This window comes from Bufo gargarizans, chromosome 7 (assembly GCF_014858855.1).
Source record: "Bufo gargarizans isolate SCDJY-AF-19 chromosome 7, ASM1485885v1, whole genome shotgun sequence".
Lineage (NCBI taxonomy): Eukaryota > Metazoa > Chordata > Amphibia > Anura > Bufonidae > Bufo > Bufo gargarizans.
Window position 1 is genome coordinate 173,910,856 of NC_058086.1, and position 27,639 is coordinate 173,938,494.

The 27,639-nt window shown below is 46.5% G+C and overlaps 1 protein-coding gene and 1 long non-coding RNA gene across 3 annotated transcripts; both read left to right on the top strand.

Annotated features, from left to right (window-relative positions):
* Window positions 1-359: 359 nt before the first annotated feature.
* Window positions 360-1,296, top strand: LOC122943176. Its single transcript, XR_006390835.1, has 4 exons — window positions 360-419; window positions 786-841; window positions 1,001-1,087; window positions 1,192-1,296. It is a non-coding gene; the product is annotated as an uncharacterized LOC122943176 (long non-coding RNA).
* Window positions 1,297-15,732: 14,436 nt separating this feature from the next.
* On the top strand, window positions 15,733-27,573 carry LOC122944049. 2 transcript variants are annotated; one of them, XM_044302259.1, is made up of 3 exons: window positions 15,733-22,085; window positions 27,243-27,310; window positions 27,504-27,573. In XM_044302259.1, the coding sequence occupies exon 1, from the start codon at window positions 15,771-15,773 to the stop codon at window positions 21,600-21,602; it is 5,832 nt and encodes a 1,943-aa protein (XP_044158194.1). In that variant the 5' UTR covers window positions 15,733-15,770; the 3' UTR covers window positions 21,603-22,085; window positions 27,243-27,310; window positions 27,504-27,573. The 2 variants fall into 2 exon arrangements, with proteins under 2 accessions (XP_044158194.1, XP_044158195.1); XM_044302260.1 differs by lacking the exons at window positions 27,243-27,310; window positions 27,504-27,573 and adding an exon at window positions 26,087-26,434.
* The last annotated feature ends 66 nt before the right edge of the window (window positions 27,574-27,639 follow it).

The following is a 27,639-nucleotide window of genomic DNA, read 5'->3' on the forward strand; positions in this document are numbered from 1 at the left end:
GCATTGGGACCATTGTGACCGCCGTAGTTTCGGTAAGTTTATATACTGATGTCTCAGGACTAGTAATACAGAGGGGACATCACTTGAAGTCAAGAGATGTGTATAAATACAATGACGCGCCCTGGTGACTATTCTTATGTATTACTGCCCCTGTATAATTACACCACCTGCGGCCTCTGCTGTTCTGTATTCTCAGATCTTCATGACGTCCATATTGATGACATTTATTCCTCTGCTTTTGTTCTAGATGAGGATGAGTCCTACAGTCCACAGGATCGGCGCAGGACCGGCATTTGTCTTTTGTGCCGTTTACAACCTAGGTCAAGCTGTATGCCTGTACAAGAAATCCTTCAGCAGTTGCCGCCTATGCCACATTAGATTGGCATCAACCTTTGTGCCCATTGTGGCCCTGCTGACCTGTATCCTCTTATCGCTGACTGGTACAGTGCCATGTTGTGTGCTGGATACACTTACACATACGTACTTACCATCATTGCTGCCGTTAGTAAATTTGGGTCAAGCTACCTACCCCCTTAAATTGTCAGGTCACGCTCACTCATTGGTGGAGTTAACTATGCCCCACCCATTTTCGGCCCAGGACAACCCAAATTTACAGAGAGATTGTCTCTGAAAATTTGGAAACATTTTGGCAAATTTGGGACTGTTGGCAACTAAGATTATTCGCTTCCTCTGACCCCATTGTAGCACAGATCAGACATCACAGTATAGGAAACACTATAATAATAGAATGAATTCTGTTACTTGTCCTTAACACGTCCTTCCAGTTTCTGTGTGTATGACCATCGGCTTCTTCCAGCTATGTACTGGCCGATGTGAAGAGGTGAGTTCATGCAACTTTTCGCCGTCTTGTATAATCTACATCTTTCCTGTGTAATAGTAATATAAAAGCTCCTATCTCACCTCCATCTTCCCATCTCACTCCATATAGAGTCCCTGGTGAGTACCGCCAGGCACTAATCCTCTATTCTGTCTTCTGCAGATCTACACCAGGACAGGCATGGTGGCCGAGTGGACTGGATTCCTTGGCCTGATAATACACCAACTAACGAACTATACAGATTTCCAGGTGAGTAGATGCCGTGTGAAGGTCTAATGTGCTCCAGAAACATTTCAGAGAAGTAATATATTATATAGAGTTGTTTTATAATTAATGGTCTTCTTTTTTCTCAGCGTTTGTCTTTAACGTTGTCCCGAGAAGGTGTCTCCATTGGCCTGAGAGAAAAGACCCAGGACCCTGAAAACCCCCAATAAGATCCAAGGGGTGGAGCGCCAAGACAACTGAAACCATCATGAGATTGCTGGACATGAATTTTCTGGATCAAGAGGCAGATTCCAGGCTTGGTCTCTGTCCTCAATACTGGATGTGACATTTTACCGGACTTTCCTAATACCGGATTTGACATTTACCGGATTTTCTGGATTCAACATCTAGCAGAATTTCCAAATACTGGATGTGACAATTACCCGGACTTTCCATAGCTACCTCATCTCAAATGATGGCTTTTACCCCCTTGCCCAGGGGAAGGGCAGTCCTTCAGCCATGGTTCCCTGGAGGTTTCCCCCACTAGGGGGTTTTTCCTCTCCTGAGTGTTGAAGGATGAGTTGGGGGTTCACCATCATCAGGGCCATTTCAAAACCACTGGCCTGTTAATAAATGAGTCAATACATGAGGTAGCTAACAATGTGTCCAAGCCTCTTTATTGTAGGGAATGTATTGTAACTAATGTTACCCAATAAAGACCGGGGAACATCATAGGGGTGATCAGACCAAGCTCTGGAAGGTGGTATTTAGAGATGAGCGAATTCCCGCTTATGAAATTTGTTTGTGATTTGTTTACTGGTAAAAGCAGAATTGCGTTATGGATTCAGTTACCACGGACCATAATGCAATTCTATGACGGTATGCCTTTAGAGGCATTCCTTTATTAATTCCGTCATAATAGAAGTCTATGGGCTGCAAATGGATCCGTTATGCAGGCCATAGCAGTGGCGTTGCGAGGGGGGTGCGGGCCGCACCGGATTACACCAGTCTGATGGGGTGTCACCCGCCGGCCGCCGGAGTTCTCCTTGACTCAGTCTAGTCCTTGACTAACTAACTTTAGGCAGGGCCGGCGCTTCCATAGAGGCAAGCGGGGCTCTCTCCCTCCCCCCTGTGCTGCTGCTGCCGCTGCCTCCGCCAATAAGAAGAGGGATGGGAGGAGGAGAGGAGGGGCTGTGGACACTGCGCCACCAATGAAGAAAACTGACCTGTAATACAAATACAGGAGGCGGGTGCCGGAATCAAATAGCCGGCACCCGACCTCTATGACAGGGAGCGGCACCTGAGGGGTTAACTGCCGCTGATCGCAGCCCCCTATCATAGAGGTCGGGTGCTGGCTATTTCATTCCGGCACCCGCCTCCTGTATTTGTATTAACATTGAGTGCGCCCCCCCCCCAGTATAATAAACATTTTGTGCACCCCCCCCCCCAGTATAATAAACATTGGTGGCGCAGTGGGCAGTGGGTTCAAAAAATAAATAAAAAATTAACTCACCTCCACCAGTTGATCGCGCAGCTGCCGGTCTCCTGTTCTATCTTCAGTACCTGTGGTGACGTCACTGAGCTAATCACATGGTCCATTACCATGGTGATGGATCATATGATGTACCATGTGATGACCACAGTGATGTCACCACAGGTCCTTTGACAGGTCCTGAAGAAAGAACAGGAGACCGGCAGCTGCGTGATCAATTGGAGGAGGTGAGTTAATTTTTATTTATTTTTTTAACCCTCATTGGCACTGCCCACTGCGCCACCAATGGTTATTATACTGGGGGGGGCGCTCTCAATGTTTGATATACTGGGGGGGGGCGCTCTCAATGTTTATTATACTGGGGGGGCGCTCCCAATGTTTATTATACTGGGGGGGCGCTCTCAATGTTTATTATACTGGGGGGGGCGCTCTCAATGTTTATTATACTGGGGGGGCGCACTCAATGTTTATTATACTGGGGGGGCGCACTCAATGTTTATTATACTGGGGGGGCGCACTCAATGTTTATTATACTGGGGGGGGCGCACTCAATGTTTATTATACTGGGGGGGCACTCTCAATGTTTATTATACTGGGGGGGCGCACTCAATGTTTATTATACTGGGGGGGCGCTCTCAATGTTTGATATACTGGGGGGCGCACTCAATGTTTATTATACTTGGGGGCGCACTCAATGTTTATTATACTGGGGGGCGCACTCAATGTTTATTATACTGGGGGGGCGCACTCAATATTTATTATACTGGGGGCGCTCTCAATGTTTGATATACTGGGGGGGCGCACTCAATGTTTATTATACTGGGGGGGCGCACTCAATGTTTATTATACTGGGGGGGCGCACTCAATGTTTATTATACTGGGGGGCGCACTCAATGTTTATTATACTGGGGGGGCGCACTCAATGTTTATTATACTGGGGGGCGCTCTCAATGTTTGATATACTGGGGGGCGCACTCAATGTTTATTATACTGGGGGGGCGCACTCAATGTTTATTATACTGGGGGGCGTTCTCAATGTTTGATATACTGGGGGGCGCACTCAATGTTTATTATACCGGGGGGGGCGCACTCAATGTTTATTATACTGGGGGGCGCACTCAATGTTTATTATACTGGGGGGGCGCACTCAATGTTTATTATACTGGGGGGCGCACTCAATGTTTATTATACTGGGGGGGCGCTCTCAATGTTTATTATACTGGGGTGTATATAATGTTTATTATATTGACCTTCTACTAAGCATTCTGTATAAAGAATGCTATTATTTTCCCTTATAACCTTGTTATAAGGGAAAATAACACAGTGAATAGACTTTCATCTTAGCAACCAAGCGTGATAATCGCACCGCATCCACACTTGCTTGCGGATACAATGCGATTTTCACGCAGCCCCATTAACTTCTATGGGGCATGAAAACGCACAACATAGAGCATGTCGCGATTTTCACGCAGCGCACAAGTGATGCGTGAAAATCACCGCTCATCTGCACAGCCCCATAGAAGTGAATGGGTCCAGATTCAGTGCGGGTGCAATGCGTTCACCTCACGCATTGCACCCGCGCAGAAATCTCACCCATGTGAAAGGGGCCTAAGGGTGAATAGGACAAGGGTTTCAGCCCCTAAGGGGGCTAATAGTAAGTGAAAATAAAACACAAACACTAAGGCCCCTTTCACACGGGCGTCATGTTTTTTGCCCGGATAAGAGCCGGGTGCGTTGCGGTAAAATGCGCAATTTTCCCGCGCCAGTGCAAAACATTGTCATGCGTTTTGCACTCGCGTGAGAAAAATCGCGCATGTTTGGTACCCAAACCCGAACTTCTTCACAGAAGTTCGGGCTTGGGATTGATGTTCTGAAGATTGTATTATTTTCCCTTATAACATGGTTATAAGGGAAAATAATAGCATTCTGACTACAGAATACATAGTATAATAGTGCTGGAAGGGTTAAAAAAATTAAAAAGTAAACTCACCTTATCCTCTTGTTCGCGTAGTTCGTTCCCGGTCTGTTCTTTGCTAGCTGTGGGCTTGGGCTTAATGACCTTTGATGACGTCAGATCACATGCTCCAATCACATGGTCCATCACCATGGTGATGGAGCATGTGATCTGACGTCATCAAAGGTCCTTTAGCCCAAGCCCACAGCTAGCAAAGAACAGACCGGGAACGAACTACGCGAACAAGAGGATAAGGTGAGTTAACTTTTTTATTTTTTTTAACCCTTCCAGCACTATTGTACTAAGCATTCTGTAGTCAGAATGCTATTATTTTCCCTTATAACCATGTTATAAGGGAAAATAATACAGTGAATAGACTGTCACCTAGAACCCATGCGTGAAAATCGCACCGCATCCGCACTTGCTTGCGGATGCTTGCGATTTTCACGCAACCCCATTCACTTCTATGGGGCCTGCGTTGCGTGGATTATCGCACCGCAACGCACAAAGAGGAGCATGCTGCGATTTTCATGCAATGCATAAGTGATGCGTGAAAATCACCGCTCATGTGAACAGCCCCATAGAAAATAATGGGTCAGGATTCAGTGCGGGTGCAATGCGTTCAACTCACGCATCGCACCCGCGCGGAATACTCGCTCGTGTGAAAGGGGCCTAAGGCTACTTTCACACTTGCAGTAGTGTGATCCGGCAAGCAGTTCCGTTGTCAGAACTGCGTGCCAGATCCGCCGATCTTGATGTGACTGAAAGCATTTATGAGATGCATCCGGATGCGGATCCATCTCGCAAATGCATTGCAAGAATGAATCCATCTCTCCGCTTGTCATGCAGACAGACGGATCCGTCTTGTATCTTTTTACACATTTTTACCGGCATGCGCAGACCGGAAGGACGGATCCTGCATTCCGGTATTTTGAATGCCGGATCTGGCACTAATACGTTCCTATGGGGAAAAATGCCGGATCCGGCATTCAGGCAAGTCTTCAGTTATTTTCGCCGGAGATAAAACCGTAGCATGCTGCGGTTTTATCTTTTGCCTGATCAGTCAAAATGACTGAACTGAAGACATCCTGATGCATCCTGGACGGATTACTCCATTCAGAATGCATGGGGATATGACGGATCAGTTCTTTTCCGGTATAGAGCCCCTGTGACGGAACTCTATGCCGAAAAAGAAAAACGCTAGTGTGAAAGTACTAAAATATTAAGTTTAAATCCCCCCTTTCCCAATTTTACATATAAAAAATATATACAATAAATAAACATATTACATAGCGCTGCGTCCGAAAAGTCCAAACTATTAAATTATTAAAAAAATATCTCCTATGCGGTGAGCATTCGCCATTTTTTAGTCACCTTGTCACCCCAAAAAATAGGATAGGACTGTTCTATTATGGGCCGAACGTTTCATAAAATGCGAAATGCACGTGGCTTTTTTGCGTGGTATTGAGTATCGCAATACTTTTTTATGGTGATGAAAGCGAATCAAAATTTTGGTATTGAAACAACCCTACGCTGATCTGATCGGCGTAGCGTTGTCACGATACCCAAATTTTCATTCGGTTTTGATTTGGCGACTAAAAATTTAATTTGGCTCCTAAATTTTTCAGTTCAGGAGCCAATGGCTACTAGGTATTTTTTTTAGTCTGGAGCCCTGCTATCAGAGGCCGGCGCAGGCGGCGCGATGACGTCATCGCGCCGCCTGAGCCCTGAGCCGTACACAGCGCGGGACACAGGCCAGAAGAGGCCTGCATCGCATCGCTGCCAAGGAGGTAAGTGTTTTTTTCCTTTTTTTTTTTTTTTTTTTTTTCTGTACAATACTGATGGCTAGTGGCACATGATAGGAGAGGCCCTATGGCTAGTGGCACATGATAGGGGGGGCCGCCTATGGCTACTGGCACATGTTCATGGGGGGCCACCTATGGCTACTGGCACATGATAGGGGGGCCCTATGGCTACTGGCACATGATAGGGGGGCCCTATGGCTACTGGCACATGATAGGGGGGCCCTATGGCTACTGTCACATGATAGAGGGGGGCGCCTATGGCTACTGGCACATGTTGATGGGGGGCTTAGGCTACTGGCACATGATTAAGGGGCATCTATGAGGGCACATTTCACTGGCACATTATTGGGGGACATCTATGGGGGCACTTCTTACTGGCACATTATTGGTGGCACTATAGGGGCATCTACTGAGGCTACAAAGAACGGTTATTTTATATGGGGGCTCTGTATAGGGGCATTTTATACTGGGACACATTGTGGTGGGTACTATGGGGTAGGGGGGAGAGGACTACTACGGGGGCACTGAGAAGGGGTATTTTATGCTTACAAATTATGGGGGACACTGAGGGCATCTACTGGCGCACTATATAGCGGGCATTTTATACTGGTACATTATGGGGGGCACTAGGGGGGAGAGGAGCACTATGGGGGCATTTACTGGGGTCACTATATAGGGGTATTTTATACTGGCACATTATGGAGGCACTATATGGGGACATTAGCTCAACTGGGGACATTACAGGGGGGTATTTTTTGCACCGACACATTATAAGGAGAATTATTTCTACTGGGGGGGCATTATGGTGGGCGTTATTACTCCCCCATGGTATGACCCCCTAGTAGCAGCACCAGCCTCTCCCTGCTCTGCTGTCCCTCTGCCCCTTCTCCAAATACTTATTATGAAATCTTTCTCATTAGGATAAAACACATCAGCTCCGCCGAGCCCCCGGCCAAAGTGTGGAGGTGTCCGAGATCCCCAAGGGCCAAGCCAAGTAATTGTACGTTTTCATATGAAATATGTTTGTTATACACATATAGCCTACACTGTCAGGTGTCAACCAGGGGGGGTGACACCATTTTCTACCGCACCGGGTGACACCAGCCCTAGCAACGCCACTGGGCCATAGACTTCTATTATGACAGAATGAATAACGGAATGCCTCTAAAGGCATTCCGTCATAGAATTATGTTATGGTCCGTGGTAACGGAATCTATAACGCAATTCACCTTTTACAAACAAATCAAGTGTGAACGAATTTCATAAGCGGAAATTCGCTCATCTCTAGTGGTATTAGGAGCACCAAATACTTTGAATATCACAATTACAACTGCCTTTATAGGCACATAATAAATAAATGGTGGAGAAGACAGAAGGACCATTTGGCAATATAGGTATATAACACTCGTCAGTGGCCTATATGTCACTATATACAAGTGATAGGAATGAGGCCTGTAAAGCGATATCTTGTGCTGTATTATGGACAGCGTCACAGTTTTAGATATCAGGGTATTTGACATTTTATATTTTATTAGCAGAAATCATGTATGCAGTAATGACTAGAATGGTAACAAGGTTTTGCTTATGTAATATATTGCTTGGGTACCAAAATATCTCCCTCCGCCATTGAAGCCGGCATGTTTCGGGGTGATTAATGATCTGGCTTTTGTTCCTAGTGACTTTGTACTCTACATCACAGTGAACTGCTGCAGTAGATAAAATGGCTGCCTCCTCTGTGAGCGGGAGCTGTTAATAAATCCATATTCATCATAAGTGGGCACAGAACACAAATATCAAGCCTTGCGCGCTTCCTACTGACATTAGGCTTCACACCTAACGTCTTCACTTATGCTAATTTCCAGCGCACTTCAAGCCGTGACATTTCGAAGACAAACATTTTACTAAGACGCCTTTCACAAACAAATTCTTCACATTTTACGTCTGGCGTAAACAGGCGCCATGTTTAGTACAGAGGCTGGTGCCTGGAGCGGGTTCTGCACCAAAAAAACTGCAGAATCTGCCTCCCATTGTTTTCAACGTGATGCCGCTCTTCACTCCATGCGACTGTGTTTTATAGCCGTGACTGGGCGAAGAATGGATATGTCCTTTCCCGGTATGGTGTCCAGCTAGATGCCACTGGAACCCGGCGTGAGCTTGCGGTTAAGCTCCATTTAACCACCTCCGGACCGCCTAACGCAGATGTGCGGTCCGGAGGTGGCAGCCCTGCGCACAGTCACGCATATATGCGTCATCTCGCGAGACGCGAGATTTCCTGTGAACGCGCGCACACAGGCGCGCGCGCTCACAGGAACGGAAGGTAAGCGAGTGGATCTCCAGCCTGCCAGCGGCGATCGCTCGCTGGCAGGCTGGAGATCCGAATTTTTTAACCCCTAACAGGTATATTAGACGCTGTTTTCATAACAGCGTCTAATATACCTCCTACCTGGTCCTCTGGTGGTCCCTTTTGTTAGGATCGACCACCAGAGGACTCAGGTAGGTCAGTACAGTCGCACCAAACACCACACTACACTACACCCCCCCCGTCACTTATTAACCCCTTATAAACCCCTGATCACCCATGATCACCCCATATAAACTCCCTGATCACCCCCCTGTCATTGATCACCGCCCTGTCATTGATCACCCCCTGTCAGGCTCCGTTCAGACGTCCGTATGATTTTTACGGATCCACGGATACATGGATCGGATCCGCAAAACGCATACGGACGTCTAAATGGAGCCTTACAGGGGGGTGATCAATGACAGGCGGGTGATCACCCATATATACTCCCTGATCACCCCCTGTCATTGATCACCCCCCTGTCATTGATCACCCCCTGTAAGGCTCCATTCAGACGTCCGCATGATTTTTACGGATCCATGGATACATGGATCGGATCCGCAAAACACATGCGGACGTCTGAATGGAGCCTTACAGGGGGTGATCAATGACAGGTGGGTGATCACCCATATACACTCCCTGATCACCCCCCTGTCATTGATCACCTCCCTGTAAGGCTCCATTCAGATGTCCGCATGTGTTTTGTGGATCCGATCCATGTATCCATGGATCCGTAAAAATCATGCGGACGTCTGAAAGGAGAGTTACAGGGGGGTGATCAATGACAGGCGGGTGATCACCCATACAGGGAGTGCAGAATTATTAGGCAAGTTGTATTTTTGAGGATTAATTTTATTATTGAACAACAACCATGTTCTCAATAAACCCAAAAAACTCATTAATGTCAAAGCTGAATATTTTTGGAAGTAGTTTTTAGTTTGTTTTTAGTTTTAGCTATTTTAGGGGGATATCTGTGTGTGCAGGTGACTATTACTGTACATAATTATTAGGCAACTTAACAAAAAACAAATATATACCCATTTACATTTTTTATTTTTACCAGTGAAACCAATATAACATCTCAACATTCACAAATATACATTTCTGACATTCAAAAACAAAACAAAAACAAATCAGTGACCAATGTAGCCACCTTTCTTTGCAAGGACACTCAAAAGCCTGCCATCCATGTATTCTGTCAGTGTTTTGATCTGTTCACCATCAACATTGCGTGCAGCAGCAACCACAGCCTCCCAGACACTGTTCAGAGAGGTGTACTGTTTTCCCTCCTTGCAAATCTCACATTTGATGATGGACCACAGGTTCTCAATGGGGTTCAGATCAGGTGAACAAGGAGGCCATGTCATTAGATTTTCTTCTTTTATACCCTTTCTTGCCAGCCACGTTGTGGAGTACTTGGACGCGTGTGATGGAGCATTGTCCTGCATGAAAATCATGTTTTTCTTACCTTGCAGACTTCTTCCTGTACCACTGCTTGAAGAAGGTGTCTTCCAGAAACTGGCAGTAGGACTGGGAGTTGAGCTTGACTCCATCCTCAACCAAAAAAGGCCCCACAAGCTCATCTTTGATGATACCAGCCCAAACCAGTACTCCACCTCCACCTTGCTGGCGTCTGAGTCGGACTGGAGCTCTCTGCCCTTTACCAATCCAGCCACGGGCCCATCCATCTGGCCCATCAAGACTCACTCTCATTTCATCAGTCCATAAAACCTTAGAAAAATCAGTCTTGAGATATTTCTTGGCCCAGTCTTGACGTTTCAGCTTGTGTGTCTTGTTCAGTGGTGGTCGTCTTTCAGCCTTTCTTACCTTGGCCATGTCTCTGAGTATTGCACACCTTGTGCTTTTGGGCACTCCAGTGATGTTGCAGCTTTGAAATATGGCCAAACTGGTGGCAAGTGGCATCTTGGCAGCTGCACGCTTGACTTTTCTCAGTTCATGGGCAGTTATTTTGCGCCTTGGTTTTTCCACACGCTTCTTGCGACCCTGTTGACTATTTTGAATGAAACGCTTGATTGTTCGATGATCACGCTTCGGAAGCTTTGCAATTTTAAGAGTGCTGCATCCCTCTGCAAGATATCTCACTATTTTTGACTTTTCTGAGCCTGTCAAGTCCTTCTTTTGACCCATTTTGCCAAAGGAAAGGAAGTTGCCTAATAATTATGCACACCTGATATAGGGTGTTGATGTCATTAGACCACACCCCTTCTCATTACAGAGATGCACATCACCTAATATGCTTAATTGGTAGTAGGCTTTCGAGCCTATACAGCTTGGAGTAAGCCAACATGCATAAAGAGGATGATGTGGTCAAAATACTCATTTGCCTAATAATTCTGCACGTAGTGTATACACTCCCTGATCACCCCCTGTCATTGATCACCCCCCTGTAAGGCTCCATTCAGACGTCCGCATGATTTTTACGGATCCATGGATACATGGATCGGATCCGCAAAAAAAATGCGGACGTCTGAATGGAGCCTTACAGGGGGTGATCAATGACAGGCGGGTGATCACCCATATACACTCCCTGATCACCCCCCTGTCATTGATCACCCCCCTGTAAGGCTCCATTCAGACGTCCGCATGTGTTTTGTGGATCCGATCCATGTATCCATGGATCCGTAAAAAATCATGCGGATGTCTGAATGGAGCCTTACAGGGGGGGTGATCAGTGACAGGGGGGTGATCACCCTGATCACCCCCTGTCATTGATAACCCCCCTGTAAGGCTCCATTCAGCCGTCCGCATGTGTTTTGTGGATCCGATCCATGTATCCATGGATCCGTAAAAAATCATGCGGATGTCTGAATGGAGCCTTACAGGGGGGGTGATCAGTGACAGGGGGGTGATCACCCTGATCACCCTGATCACCCCCTGTCATTGATAACCCCCCTGTAAGGCTCCATTCAGACGTCCGCATGTGTTTTGTGGATCCGATCCATGTATCCATGGATCCGTAAAAAATCATGCGGATGTCTGAATGGAGCCTTACAGGGGGGGTGATCAGTGACAGGGGGGTGATCACCCTGATCACCCCCTGTCATTGATAACCCCCCTGTAAGGCTCCATTCAGACGTCCGCATGTGTTTTGTGGATCCGATCCATGTATCCATGGATCCGTAAAAAATCATGCGGATGTCTGAATGAAGCCTTACAGGGGGGGTGATCAGTGACAGGGGGGTGATCACCCCCTGTCATTGATAACCCCCCTGTAAGGCTCCATTCAGACGTCTGCATGTGTTTTGTGGATCCGATCCATGTATCCATGGATCCGTAAAAAATCATGCGGATGTCTGAATGGAGCCTTACAGGGGGGGTGATCAGTGACAGGGGGGGTGATCACCCTGATCACCCCCTGTCATTGATAACCCCCCTGTAAGGCTCCATTCAGATGTCCGCATGTGTTTTGTGGATCCGATCCATGTATCCATGGATCCGTAAAAAATCATGCGGATGTCTGAATGGAGCCTTACAGGGGGGGTGATCAGTGACAGGGGGGTGATCACCCTGATCACCCCCTGTCATTGATAACCCCCCTGTAAGGCTCCATTCAGACGTCCGCATGTGTTTTGTGGATCCGATCCATGTATCCATGGATCCGTAAAAATCATGCGGACATCTGAATGGAGCCTTACAAGGGGGGGGGTGATCAGTGACAGGGGGTGATCACCCTGATCACCCCCTGTCATTGATAACCCCCCTGTAAGGCTCCATTCAGACGTCCGCATGTGTTTTGCGGATCCGATCCATGGATCCGTAAAAATTATACGGACGTCTGAATGGAGCCTTACCAGGGGGGTGATCAATGACAGGGGGGTGATCCGGGAGTCTATATGGGTGATTACCCCCCTGTCATTGATCACCCCCCTGTCATTGATCACCCCCCTGTCATTGATCACCCCCCCCTGTCATTGATCACCCCCCCCTGTCATTGATCACCCCCCCCTGTCATTGATCACCCCCCTGTCATTGATCACTCCCCCCTGTAAGGCTCCATTCAGACATTTTTTTTGGCACAAGTTAGCGGAAATTTTTTGTTTGTTTTTGTTTTTGTTTTTTCTTACTAAGTCTCATATTCTACTAACTTGTGTCAAAAAATAAAATCTCACATGAACTCACCATACCCCTCACGGAATCCAAATGCGTAAACATTTTTAGACATTTATATTCCAGACTTCTTCTCACGCTTTAGGGCCCCTAAAAAGCCAGGGCAGTATAAATACCCCACATGTGACCCCATTTCGGAAAGAAGACACCCCAAGGTATTCGCTGAGGGGCATATTGAGTCCATGAAAGATTGAAATTTTTGTCCTAAGTTAGCGGAAAGTGAGACTTTGTGAGAAAAAAAAACAAAAAAATCAATTTCCGCTAACTTATGCAAAAAATAAAAAATTTCTAGGAACTCGCCAGGCCCCTCATTGAATACCTTGGGGTGTCTTCTTTCCAAAGTGGGGTCACATGTGGGGTATTTATACTGCCCTGGCTTTTTAGGGGCCCGAAAGTGTGAGAAGAAGTCTGGGATCCAAATGTCTAAAAATGCCCTCCTAAAAGGAATTTGGGCCCCTTTGCGCATCTAGGCTGCAAAAAAGTGTCACACATCTGGTATCGCCGTACTCAGGAGAAGTTGGGGAATGTGTTTTGGGGTGTCATTTTACATATACCCATGCTGGGTGAGAGAAATATCTTGGTCAAATGCCAACTTTGTATAAAAAAATAGGAAAAGTTGTCTTTTGCCAAGATATTTCTCTCACCCAGCATGGTTATATGTAAAATGGCACCCCAAAACACATTCCTAGGGGCATTCCTAGAATTTTTTATTTTTTGTCGCAAGTTAGTGAAATATGAGACTTTGTAAGGAAAAAAGAGAAAAAAAAAAATCATCATTTTCCGCTAACTTGTGACAAAAAATAAAAAATTCTAGGAACTCGCCGTGCCCCTCACGGAATACCTTGGGGTGTCTTCTTTCCAAAATGGGGTCACTTGTGGCGTAGTTATACTGCCCTGGCAATTTAGGGGCCCAAATGTGTGAGAAGTACCTTGCAATCAAAATGTGTAAAAAATGGCCTGCAAAATCTGAAAGGTGCACTTTGGAATATGTGCCCCTTTGCCCACCTTGGCAGCAAAAAAGTGTGACACATCTGGTATCGCCGTACTCAGGAGAAGTTGGGGAATGTGTTTTGGGGTGTCATTTTACATATACCCATGCTGGATGAGAGAAATATCTTGGCAAAAGACAACTTTTCCCATTTTTTTATACAAAGTTGGCATTTGACCAAGATATTTTTCTCACCCAGCATGGGTATATGTAAAATGACACCCCAAAACACATTTCCCAACTTCTCCTGAGTACGACGATACCAGATGTGTGACACTTTTTTGCTGCCAAGGTGGGCAAAGGGGCACATATTCCAAAGTGCACCTTTTGGATTTCACCGGTCATTTTTTACACATTTTGATTGCAAAGTTCTTCTCACACATTTGGGCCCCTAAATTGCCAGGGCAGTATAACTACGCCACAAGTGACCCCATTTTGGAAAGAAGACACCCCAAGGTATTCCGTGAGGGGCACGGCGAGTTCCTAGAATTTTATTTTTTTTGTCGCAAGTTAGTGGAATATGAGACTTTGTAAGAAAAAAATAAATAAATAAAATCATCATCATTTTCCGCTAACTTGTGACAAAAAATAAAAAGTTCTATGAACTCACTATGCCCATCAGCGAATACCTTAGGGTGTCTACTTTCCGAAATGGGGTCATTTGTGGGGGTTTTCTACTGTTTGGGCATTGTAGAACCTCAGGAATCATGACAGGTGCTCAGAAAGTCAGAGCTGTTTCAAAAAGCGGAAATTCACATTTTTGTACCATAGTTTGTAAATGCTATAACTTTTACCCAAACCATTTTTTTTTGCCCAAACATTTTTTTTTTATCAAAGACATGTAGAACAATAAATTTGGCGAAAAATTTATATATGGATGTCGTTTTTTTTTGCAAAATTTTACAGCTGAAAGTGAAAAATGACATTTTTTTGCAAAAAAATCGTTACATTTTGATTAATAACAAAAAAAGTTAAAATGTCAGCAGCAATAAAATACCACCAAATGAAAGCTCCATTAGTGAGAAGAAAAGGAGGTAAAATTCATTTGGGTGGTAAGTTGCATGACGAGCGATAAACGGTGAAAGGAGTGTAGTGCCGAAGTGTAAAAAGTGCTCTGGTCATGAAGGGGGTTTCACCTAGCGGGGCTGAAGTGGTTAATGGGCCTAAACTGTGAGAGGGTCCACGGCATTCGTATTGAAAAAAAAAAGAACAGTTACAGTCAGGGAATGGCTTTGCAAAATCTGCTGTGTGAATGAGCCCTAATGTAACCCTGTGAAGTTACACAGGCTGCATTATCTGAAATGCCCAGTAGATGGCAGATGGACTCAGTATGCTGTTGATAAAACATTGAGCTTTGGTCACATGATTGTGACATCATCGAAGGTCCTGTAAGCTTTCCAGAAGTTACTACGTGCTCAGCCAAAAAAGGACATGTGTCTGAGAATGTGAGAGACTGCAGCACAGAGATGGAACCTTGCTGAGAGAACCTGCTTCACCCAAGATCACACCTGCTGAGAGAGGGGCCTGCTGGCAAAGACAAGCGCTGAGTCCAGACGTCTGGTGAATCCAGAGAGAGGAGACTGCTGCTGACCGGCCTGGCTAATCGTGTTGTGAGGGTAAGCCAAACCTCTCCCTGTATCACCACAGGGCACCTGTCTCCTCACTCACAGTAAAGACTCTGAGGTCCAGTGACGGACATTACACAGCTCAGGCTGCTTCAGTGACCCTGCAGAGCAGGACTTATAAGGGCCCCAACTCTTCCATGTGCACCAACGGCCACTAGGGCGAAGATAAGCGGGTGGGACACAGGCGTGCTTGTGGGTGGGTGAGGAAAATCCACATTGCATTGTTACCTGTGTTACTCTATTGTATTTTCCTATGTATGTTGGTTAATTTGCTGCTTACTATATAAAGTTAATTCCAGTTAGGCTGTGTCAGTCTCATTGCACTAAGTATGTTCCCAGTGGGATCCCACATCCCTACCCCGGATGCTCCACTGGGTGGAGGCACTGCCGCAGACATGTACCCCAGCTCCCAGATAGCGGAGGCTCAGGATCCGCCTGTCAGGCATAGTGAGTTAACTAGGGTTAGGGACCCCAAAGACACTAGGGGGCGCCCTCAAAACCCCGTTACATGTGGAGGCACTGCTGAGATGAACTGGGGTACAACCAGTGAGAATAAGTTAAGTCCTCAGGCCACTCCCTCCTTTGCAAAAGAGTGGGCCCAGCAAAGAAATGTACCATTACAGCAAGCTGTGATGTTATGCAAAGTCCCATCCTGCTGTGAGATGAATCACGTCATCTTGTGTGTAGAAATTCGACTGGGAATAGAAATGGCGACCGTCAGGGATATCCTGCAGGATTCCGGAGGCCAAACTTACATGTTAATATATTGTCATACGGACTTGGGAGACCATGAGATGCCTACCAACGTTCATTTATATGGAGCCCCGGATGAAGGATGCTCCTTAGTGTACGCTCTCCTTGATAAGAAAGAAAGGGTCTCACTGCAACAACCCTTTAAATTAGAACAGAGAGAGTATGTCACAGAAAATTATTCTAAGCTCCTGACTCCCATCCCCGGAAATACCGGAGCCATTCCTAAACAAGCTGCCCATCCTCCTAGAGGACAGGGGATGATTACTCCTAAAGCAGAATCTCATCCATCTACAGCATTACTGAAACCAGACAACCCTGAAGTACGCACCCTGCCTACAGGAGGTAGTGATGTGTCGGACATATTACAGAAACTCTCAGAAGCCATAGTGACGGCAAACCACACTCATAGTTACCGCAAACTAAAGGTGTTTTCTGGGAATCAGCCTGTTCCTTCAGGAGAAGAGCCTTTTGAGGTCTGGAAGGATAATGCTATGCAGTTGTTGGAGGAATGGTCTTGTACGGATACCATAAAGAAACAGCGGTTGGTGGAGAGTCTCCGTTTTCCCGCTACAGACATGATAAGACTGTACAAGGGAGTAAATGGGCAAGCTACTGTGCACGACTATCTACAAGTTTTACAGGATGCTTATGGGAGATCAGAAGATTTGGATGATCTGTTGGTTAAGTTCCTAGCCACTAAGCAGAAGGAGCATGAAAAAGCCACTGACTATATCAACCGGTTACAGCTATCACTTGGAAAGTTATTCCATAAAGGAGCAGTCACTGCCTCTGAGTTGGATGCTCGGCTATCTAAGCAAATTCAGAGAGGTGGTTTGACCAATAATCCAGTTATGATCCTGCTGAGAGCAAAGTTGGATGATAAAGTTCTGCCTTATTCCACATTAATAAATACAGCCAGGAGATTGGAAGATCAGACGTGTCCACCCCTACAGAAGGAGAAAGAGGATACAGAACTGTCAGCTCTTAGGAAGAAGGTGGCTGAATTGGAGCTCTTATGCAAATCACCACCAGAGAGAGCAGATCCTCCCCCTGGAAGTGGGGGACAACACAGGAAGACTCAGAAAAAACTGTTTCCTGAGGATTCACCCCGTCGAGGGGACTGCTTTAAATGTGGAAAGTCAGGGCATTTTCAGCGGGAGTGCCCTGCGAATTCCATGGAGGTGGATGTGGAGGTGCTGGCAACCGAGCTTGAGGAGACTCAAATGACCAGGTCTTACAAGCGACGGAAGACCCGGCCTACATATAGTTTATCTGTAGGGGCCAAGATTGGGCCAAAATCTTTGATACACGTGCAAGTAGAAGGAATTCATGCTTCAGCATTACTAGATACAGGTTCTCAAGTCACCATTATCTACAGAGACTTCTATGAACGTCATTTGAAACACATTCCTATGGAACCTGCAGGAGAGTTTCAGCTATGGGGCGTTGGGTCTCAAGCTCAATCTGTGGAGGGATGCATAAAAGTGACCATAACTATTCCCCAGTTAAACACCGGGATGATATGTCCTATGGAGCTGGAAGTTTTGATATGCCCTGCAGCCAAGAAAGTGTGTGCCCCAATAATATTGGGTACTAATGCAAAGATGGTACAGGATGTATTCAAGGCCTATCTGACCGAAGTGGGAGACGTCTCCTTAGACCGATTGATGGAGGTCAGCCCTGTCCTAGGAAAAGAGTGTAGACGACTAGCCCTTGAAACAAAACCAGGGTCGTGCCACTATTCAGGAACAGAATCCGCATTTGTGAAGCCTGGTGAGACCAAAACCTTACGAGCCATAGCCTCAATGCACCATGAAATGTTGGGGGGAACTGGACAATACCTTATTGAGTCTCTGCCTGAAGAGGATCAGAAGAAGGGGTGGACTCTCATACCTGAGGTAAAAGATTGGCGAAAAAGGTGGTGTCGGAGCTTTCCTGTGATGGTACAGAATTTAACCCCCACAGAAATCCGGATTGATCGTCATCAGAAGATTGGTGTGATACACCTTTTAGATCAAGTTTCGTCCATCATGTCTGTGAGTGCAGAACAGAAGGATCATGTGAAAGCACCTTTAGATTTTGATCTAGAAGATTCTCCTCTACCACAGCAGTGGAAAGACAGCCTTCGTTCAAAACTGGCCACCCGAGAGGGAGTGTTCTCCAGAGCAGAGATGGACGTGGGGTGTTCTAAGAGTGCCACCCATGCTATAAGACTTGCTGATTCTACTCCTTTCAGAGAAAGGTCAAGAAGAATACCCCCTCGAGATGTGGAAGATGTCCGGGACATACTCCAACAGATGGAAGGAGCAGGCATCATCACAGAGTCCCGGAGCCCCTATGCCTCACCTATTGTGGTAGTGAGGAAAAAGAATGGTTCAGTTCGGCTATGTGTGGACTACCGTACTCTGAACAAGAGGACTGTGCCAGATCAGTACACTTTGCCCCGGATAGAGGATCTTCTGAACGCCCTATCTGGCAGCCAGTGGTTCAGTGTGCTTGACTTGAGGTCTGGATATTATCAGGTACCCATGAAGAAGGAGGATCAGGAAAAGACAGCGTTCATCTGCCCTTTGGGGTTCTTCCAGTTCACCAGAATGCCACAGGGAGTCACAGGAGCTCCTGCTACTTTTCAGAGGCTGATGGAGAAAACTGTGGGGGATATGAATCCCAAAGAGTGTCTAGTGTATCTAGATGACCTAATTGTCTTCGGGAAGACACCAGAGGAGCATGAACAAAGATTGCTAAAGGTGTTGGATCGACTTCAAGTTGAAGGCCTGAAGCTATCAGTGGACAAATGCCGATTTGCCCAGAACTCTGTCACTTATGTGGGGCACATAGTCTCCGCTGAAGGAGTAGCCACAGATCCTGCTAAAATTGAAGCAGTGTTGAATTGGCCAAGACCAAATAACATCAGTGAGTTGCGGTCCTTTCTCGGATTCTGTGGTTACTACCGAAGGTTCGTGAAAGACTACTCAAAGATTGCTCGAGAGTTACATGACCTACTGAAGATTACCTCTGACGTAAAGGGTGCTAAGGCACTATATCCTAAAGATCCCTTTGGAGAAAAATGGACTTCAGGATGTGAAGATGCCTTTCTGACATTGAAGAAGAGACTTACAGAAGCTCCTGTCTTAGCTTATGCAGACCCTGAGAAACCATATATCCTCCATGTGGATGCCAGTATGGAAGGCCTAGGGGGTGTACTGCACCAAAGTTATCCAGAAGGATTGAGGCCGGTGGCTTACATAAGTAGAAGTCTTACAGGTGCAGAGAAGAACTATCCAGTCCATAAATTGGAGTTTCTGGCACTCAAGTGGGCCATCGTGGATAAGCTGCATGACTATTTGTATGGAGCAACATTCGAAGTAAGGACTGACAACAATCCACTTACCTACATCCAGACTACAGCTAAGCTGGATGCCACAGGACATAGGTGGTTGGCCGCCCTGTCAAGCTACAGTTTCAGCCTGAAGTACAAGCCTGGGCCCAAGAATGTCAGCGCAGATGCCCTGTCCCGCAGACCTAGACTCCCTCCTCACCAAGAAGAAGAGGAGTGGGAAGAGATCCCTGGGCCGGGGGTAGGAGCCTTTTGTCAGATGTATGTGGTGGCCGAGAGTCAAGAAGAATTTGCCGAGCTAAGAGGGATAGACTCCATTAGCCACTCTCCAGAAGCCGTGCCTGAGGTGTTCCATGCTCCGGTCATGCTTCAACAGTGGTCCAGTATAACCACAGAAGACAAGAGGAAGGCTCAAGCGCAGGACTGGTATATTGGGATAGTTATCAGAGCCATGAAGACTAAGAATCCTAAATTGCTGACTTCTCTACCTGTGAGTCAAAGAGAATTATACCGAAGAGAATGGAGCCGACTACATCTCGAAGATGGAGTACTCTATAGGGTTGTGAAGTATCATGATCACCCTGACAGAAAACAGTTGGTACTACCGCACAGACACCGTGGCATGGTCCTGAGAGCTCTCCACGATCAACATGGGCATCTCGGGGTGGACAAGACCTATGGCCTAGTACAAGATCGGTTCTATTGGCCTCGCATGAGGGAACATGTCGAGCAACATGTAAAGACATGCAGGAGGTGTATCCAGAGGAAGACCCTGCCTGTGAGAGCTGCCCCTATGGGTCATCTGAAAAGTACGGGACCCATGGATCTTGTGTGCATGGACTATCTCTGCATTGAGAACGATACAGCGGGAATTGGAAATGTGCTGGTGGTAACGGACCATTTCACCAGATATGCTCAAGCCTTCCCCACTAAAGATCAAAAGGCTGTGACTGTAGCCAAAGTCCTTTGGCAGAAGTATTTTATTCACTATGGACTACCCAATCGGATACACTCTGATCAAGGTAGAGACTTTGAGAGTAAGTTGATCAAGGAGCTGTTGGACATGTTGCAGGTGCAGAAGTCCAGAACCACACCTTATCATCCGGAAGGGGATGCACAGCCAGAACGATTCAATAGGACCCTCCTAGATATGCTAGGGACTCTCAAGCAAGTCGAGAAGCGGTCTTGGAGTAAACATGTGGAAGCCATGGTCCACGCATACAATTGTACAAGGCATGAATCTACAGGGTTCTCACCCTATTTCCTAATGTTCGGAAGAGAAGCTCGATTGCCGATAGATGTCCGTTTGGGAGTGTCTCCTGATGGAACAGATTCAACTTCACACTTTCAATATGTGAGGAACCTCAAACAAAACCTTCATCGGGCCTATGAGTTGGCTACCCAAGCTGCAGCAAAAATGGAAGAACGGAACAAAAGAAGGTATGATTCTAAGGTGAGATATCGGGAGATTCAAGCAGGGGATAAAGTTCTTCTCCGGAATCTAGGTGTGCCTGGAAAACACAAACTGGCTGACAGATGGAAAGATATCCTGTTTGAGGTTGTGTCCAAACTGGAAGGACTGCCAGTGTACAACATTAGGGGCCCGGAGGGCCGAATAAAGGCTTGGCATAGAAACCATCTGCTTCCAGTTGTGTATGCTGATGAAGAGGAAGAGAGTAGTGAAGAACTGGAGGAAAGCCCAGCCGAGAGTCCTGGAAATGGGGCAGAGGAGACCCCGGGAACTCCCAGTGCAGAGGACCAGTGGTGGTCATCACCCGCAGAAGAAACACAGCAATTGCCTCCTTTAACTCCTGTGGTTTCACAAAGTCCCGAAACCTCTCCTGGGTCACAAAGTTCTCCAAGGTTGAATCCAGAAAGTCCATGTTTTGTGCCTGGAACTTCCCTTAGAGACTCTACTTCGAGGGCAGGAGTTGAGGTTCCACAGTTGATGTCCCAAGATCCCCTTCCACAGCGAGAACTGAGACACAGCACCAGAGTGCGGCAACCCCCTAGGGCCCTAGTTTATGATAATATAGGAGAGCCCAGTTATGCCCCGCTGACACAAGCAGCATCTAAAATGGCCACTTTCCTACATGCACTAGCTGAAGTGGTAAATGTTAGCGACTCTTTACCCTAGATAACTAGCTAGCTAGGATGTTACTGTGTTAACTGTACTGTATGTATGCTAAACCTTTTTCTGTTGAGTTTTTGTTAAGCTCCCTGACTAGGACTTGCCAGTGGAAGGCAAGTATTTTCAAGGGGGAGCATGTAACCCTGTGAAGTTACACAGGCTGCATTATCTGAAATGCCCAGTAGATGGCAGATGGACTCAGTATGCTGTTGATAAAACATTGAGCTTTGGTCACATGATTGTGACATCATCGAAGGTCCTGTAAGCTTTCCAGAAGTTACTACGTGCTCAGCCAAAAAAGGACATGTGTCTGAGAATGTGAGAGACTGCAGCACAGAGATGGAACCTTGCTGAGAGAACCTGCTTCACCCAAGATCACACCTGCTGAGAGAGGGGCCTGCTGGCAAAGACAAGCGCTGAGTCCAGACGTCTGGTGAATCCAGAGAGAGGAGACTGCTGCTGACCGGCCTGGCTAATCGTGTTGTGAGGGTAAGCCAAACCTCTCCCTGTATCACCACAGGGCACCTGTCTCCTCACTCACAGTAAAGACTCTGAGGTCCAGTGACGGACATTACACAGCTCAGGCTGCTTCAGTGACCCTGCAGAGCAGGACTTATAAGGGCCCCAACTCTTCCATGTGCACCAACGGCCACTAGGGCGAAGATAAGCGGGTGGGACACAGGCGTGCTTGTGGGTGGGTGAGGAAAATCCACATTGCATTGTTACCTGTGTTACTCTATTGTATTTTCCTATGTATGTTGGTTAATTTGCTGCTTACTATATAAAGTTAATTCCAGTTAGGCTGTGTCAGTCTCATTGCACTAAGTATGTTCCCAGTGGGATCCCACATCCCTACCCCGGATGCTCCACTGGGTGGAGGCACTGCCGCAGACATGTACCCCAGCTCCCAGATAGCGGAGGCTCAGGATCCGCCTGTCAGGCATAGTGAGTTAACTAGGGTTAGGGACCCCAAAGACATTAGGGGGCGCCCTCAAAACCCCGTTACACTAAGATGAAATTTCCTTATTTACACGGCCCCAAGGGGAAAGAAATAAGCAAAAGTAGGAAATGACTAGAGTTCCTTGTCTAATAGGGAAACTGCTGTTGTTGCCAATAGCGACCAATCACAGCACAGCTTTCATTTCTTACTGTGCTCTTGAAAAATGAAAGCTGCCCTGTGATTGGTTGCTAAGAGCGTTACTCTGCAGCAGCTCAACAAATTTACTGTGATTTAAGCCAGAAACTGACATGAATTATAGAGCAAAACTATGGCAGAAATTTGTTTTTTAGGTGCACGGACTTCTAGAAGATGTGCCAAATTTATTTAGGGGCCTGTACTAAGTAAATTTGGCAAATCTTACTCCTGTGCATTTATTATTAAAACTGTAGTATGAAACACCAGTCTCAGTAAATTCCCCCATGACTTGTGATTTTCTTTCCATGTTGAAGGCTGGTGCTGAGACATCTAAAGCAGCTTTACAATGTGTGGTGTCCACCAAATATGTTTGTTTGCTTTATATGGGGTCCGTTGGTGGTGGTGGTGGTAAACTACAGTCACACAGGCTCTACAAATGTGATATTTCCAACTACAGAATTTTAGATCCGCAGATCACCAAGTCTGAAGAATGGCATGGTTCTTGGAGGAACATCATGGTCGCTGCATTCTGGTATTCATTAGGAGTCACTGACCATTTGTCCCTATCGAGGACTTCTTCTGACATGTCTAAGTGACACGTCAGAAGATGTTAAAAGGTGAAGCTTCATTTTAGCCACACTTGCCAACTCTTCCAAAACGTTCGGGACGTTCCCAAAGGCAACATCTCGGACTCCCAGAAGAGCTGTCAAATATCCCACACAGCTCAGGATCTCTGCTTTCTCCTGGAAAGAATGCCTTCATGAGCTCTAACTATATTTGGCACCAGGATGCCGCGTCATTAGACCCATAGAGGGGCAAACTGTCCTTAGACCTTACAGGGAATTTTCCTGGTTGGCCGATGCCCAAGGGGGCTTCCTCAGCCCTCCTCACTGTGGCAAGCAAAGTACCTAACGATCTTATCCTCTCAGCATTAATTAATGCTAGAAGCATCAGGTACTTGGCCGGCAGCTGCAAGTGCCCTCCCAAATTAAACTGTATTACCATCCTCAAGATGGTGATGCTGTTCAATACTGCTGTGGGGACGACAGTATTTTGTGCTGCACTGTGGTATTTCGTTTTGCAGGGGCTGTATCTTGCTGTCCCCACCTACTTCACTTGTCCCCGCCTGTGTTGTTCATCCGCCTTCTGTCAATCAGAACCTACCTACAACCTGGGGGCCACTTTTATTTTTATTTTTCCAGGGACACTTTAAGTACCAGCTCCACACCTTGACCCACTACTTCAGACATAGTTGCTAACAGTCCCGAAATTGCCGTTTTACTGGCTAGGGCAGCGCTAATTCCCGCCCATCAGTGCCGGTGACTTCACCGGGGTTCCTGGCAGCCCCATGGAGAGCCCCGGTACGTCACCGGATCTCCAAAAAATGCCTTTGCACTGCGCGATTTAGCACAGGGCAAAGGAGAGCATCGGAGCACGAACTGCTCCGATGCTCCTGTCAGGGGGGTTGCCGGGGTGAAAATGGAGGTATGTCCGGGTTCCGCTCTGAACCCGGACAACCCCTTTAAGTATGTTCAAAACAAGTATGGGTTGAACATTCTGGGAAAGGGGTGGGTCCTCTGAAAAAGGGGTGGGTCCTTGCTCTAAAAATGCACATTTCGCTCGCCACAATCAATCCCTCCTCGGCTATGAAAAGTTGGCAAGTATGATTTTAGCCCATTATAATCCTGGTTCTTATGGTCAAACCATGAAAATCTTGAGGGATATCTACGCAAAAAAAAAGTCATTTTGCACCCCATCTACTACAGAACAGCATTATAGGTATCTCAGAGGAAACTTTTCACATGAGATACGTGTCCGATATATACACCAATCCATGGTTGAGGTTCTGCAGCAGCTGATGTGCCAATTCTAAGTAAAAACATATCCCTATGGTCACCATACAAACTAATTTACAGAAGGCGGTGCCGTATCCTAGAGAACATTGTGATGACTCTAGTGCTCCTGACATGGTGGCCAAAATAGGGTCATCCTGCAGTAACGTAGTCAATGAAGGTCACTGGGTAAATCCTGCCCTCATGTCATCGGCCTTCACAGCCTCTATTTCTGTACCGTGTGACTCTCCAGAGAAGAAAGGTGTGCGCATGGGGTGTGCCGGGTGTACCTGGGCCTACCCTAATCACACCCTTGTGCACTGCCGCCTGCCAGCCCCGCACTAGTGTCCGACCGGGCCGGTGACCGCACAGATGGTAACTATGACACAAAGACACATACTGTAGACAGTGTATTCAGTCCACCCCCACTGCTCCGCCTCCGTGACTCCGTCTCCCGGCGGCCGGCCACTTAACGTCACTCACTCCGACGTCACGCGCCTGCTCCGCCTTCATTAATAAAGTGGGAGGAGCATGCGCCTGCGGTGTGACATAGTAAGTGACGTCACGTTACGCTGCCGCCGGCCGCCTAGTTTAAGTGCTTGAAGAGAGGGAGCCAGCCTGCCTGCCCGCCCACTCGCCCAGTGCCCAAGCATCTGGAGTCCTGACAGTCCCAGTAAGTTAGTGATAGATTATTAGATAGTAGTAGTACATATACTTTGCACAAGTAGCTCACTTAGTCACTTACATAAGGAACGGCGGGTCCGTCTTACAATAGGGACACTGTCAGGGACACTGTTATGGGGGGGGGGGAGATATCTCAGCTTTCTTATAATCTGAGAAAGCTGAACCCCCCCCCCCCAGGAAAAAATATTATTTACGGCCCTGATGACAAATGTTACCTAACAGTCTCAGAGGATGCTGACATTTTAGCATGACTGCACACAATATCCTCAGGAAATAAAATAAAAAATAATTGTTTTTTTCTATGACGTTCACCCCTCCCCCCACGCCAGAGATTTGAAGAGATGGGTCTACGATCAGATCTGCGTCCCTGAGACAGATGTCAGATTAATTACAGTGTCAGAAACATCCAGGCTCTTCGCACTGATAATGAAATCCCTGTCCACGTTATTAAGGCCTCATGCACACGACCGTTGTGTGCATCCGTGTCCGTTGTTCCGTTTTCCGTGATTTTCTGCGCACCCATTGACTTTCAATGGCTCCGTTGAAAACTTGGAAAATGCACCGTTTGTCACCCGCGTCCATGATCCATGTTTCCTGTCCATCAAAAATATAAGACCTGTCCTATTTTGTTGACGGACAACGGTTCACGGACCCATTCAAGTCAATGGGTCCGTGAAAAAACACGGAGGCACACAAGATTGGCATACGCGTCCGTGTCCGTAGGCTACTTTAGCACAGACGGATCCGCAGATCTCTCCTCATACAGCTTTTTCAGAGTTTTACTCATTCTGTTGTGATATGGTACACATGTATAAAAGTAGAATTTCTTCTCTATTCAGTAGACTTGAAAAGCCAGTAACATCTCAGCAACATAGGCATACATTTTGGAAATATGGAGGACCAATCAGATCCAGGCATGTATGGAGGTTGAAGCACCAATCACATCGCAGAAGCTACTGAGGACCAATCAGATTCAAGTATATAAGATGATGTCACAATGAAGGGAGAACCAATTAAATAAACTAGCGAGGACCAATAAGATTGCGGAAGGTGTGATGATGTCACAGAAGCTAGTGACATCACCGAGTTCTGAGCCTTAGAAAACCACTGCCTGACATTATCTCAGCCAGATTTTCTCTGGATATAGAGAGAGACAGATCGGCTTGTGCTTTTGCTTAGCAAATCCTTGCTTTCGCTTAGCGAATAATTGACTTTGCGCCATGGAGATCCGGGGTTTGGCATTCTTGCTTTTCCTCTGGGTCATATGGACGCTATCGGGCCTCTGTGCCCTGATTGCCTTGACTGTCATCCCAGGCCATGTAAAATATCCTTACATCAGGTAAGAGGGGACGGGGCGGGATTCCTCTGTAGTATTATTACTGTTATTACCGTATTATTATCAGTTTATTCCTGGAAAGTTATTACATTATTATTAGTGGATTATTAATAAGCGCCATCTAATAATTGTTAGTATAGAAAACATCACATTTGGGGGTGGGGGAATCTATGAAGACTGAGGTTTCATGCCCCGGCCCTCATCTAATCTGCACTGGAGTGAAATGCACAAGCCTCATAATAAATTAGGAGCATCTCTGACCCCCATGCACAAAAAATAAAAATAAAAAAAATAAAAATTGCACCAACTATTTCAGGTGGAAATTTTCCAGTTTGCAGAGGCTCGCCCCCTCCTGCTAAACCCACCTAAACCACAGCCACTTTTTGGAAATGGCTTAAGAGTGCAAAAAGCAACTTTTTGTAGAAAATGTCTCTTCCTTAATCATTTTTTAGAGTTGCAATCTCACTGGTTGCTATGAGCAACGGCTCCATAATATCTTCCCCATTGTTGTTTGTCTTCTATTTGTGTCTGGACATTAGATCATATTATGGAGGATGATTACAATGGAAGGAAATAAAGTCTCCTCTGCTGTTAGATGACATAACACAATGCTGCCGTTTGTGTCCTAATAACACCCAATATTTTGCTTTCTTTTTCAGTGACACGGGACGAGCATTCCCCGAATCGGTGGTCTTTACAGTGGTCTTCTTAATATCTGCCATTCTAGGTAAGTGGATTTAGAGAGACAACATCATGAGGAGATCAGCGGCTCCAGCGCTCAGTGATGACGTTATCTCCCTAAGCACTATTCACTGCTGAGCGGCGGCCATCACTGGAGATTATAATCATTACTGAGTCCTGGAGGTTATTACAAGTGTCTATGGACGTTCCCGGCTGATCCCATGTATTGTCTATTTCAGGAGCTGGCAACGCTTCCATCATGTACCGGTTCATGATCATCCGGTCTGAACAATCAGAGAGGCGACATATCATCTGCCAGAGAATCCTCTATGTCGTTGCATGGATGGGCTGCATTGGGACCATTGTGACCGCCGT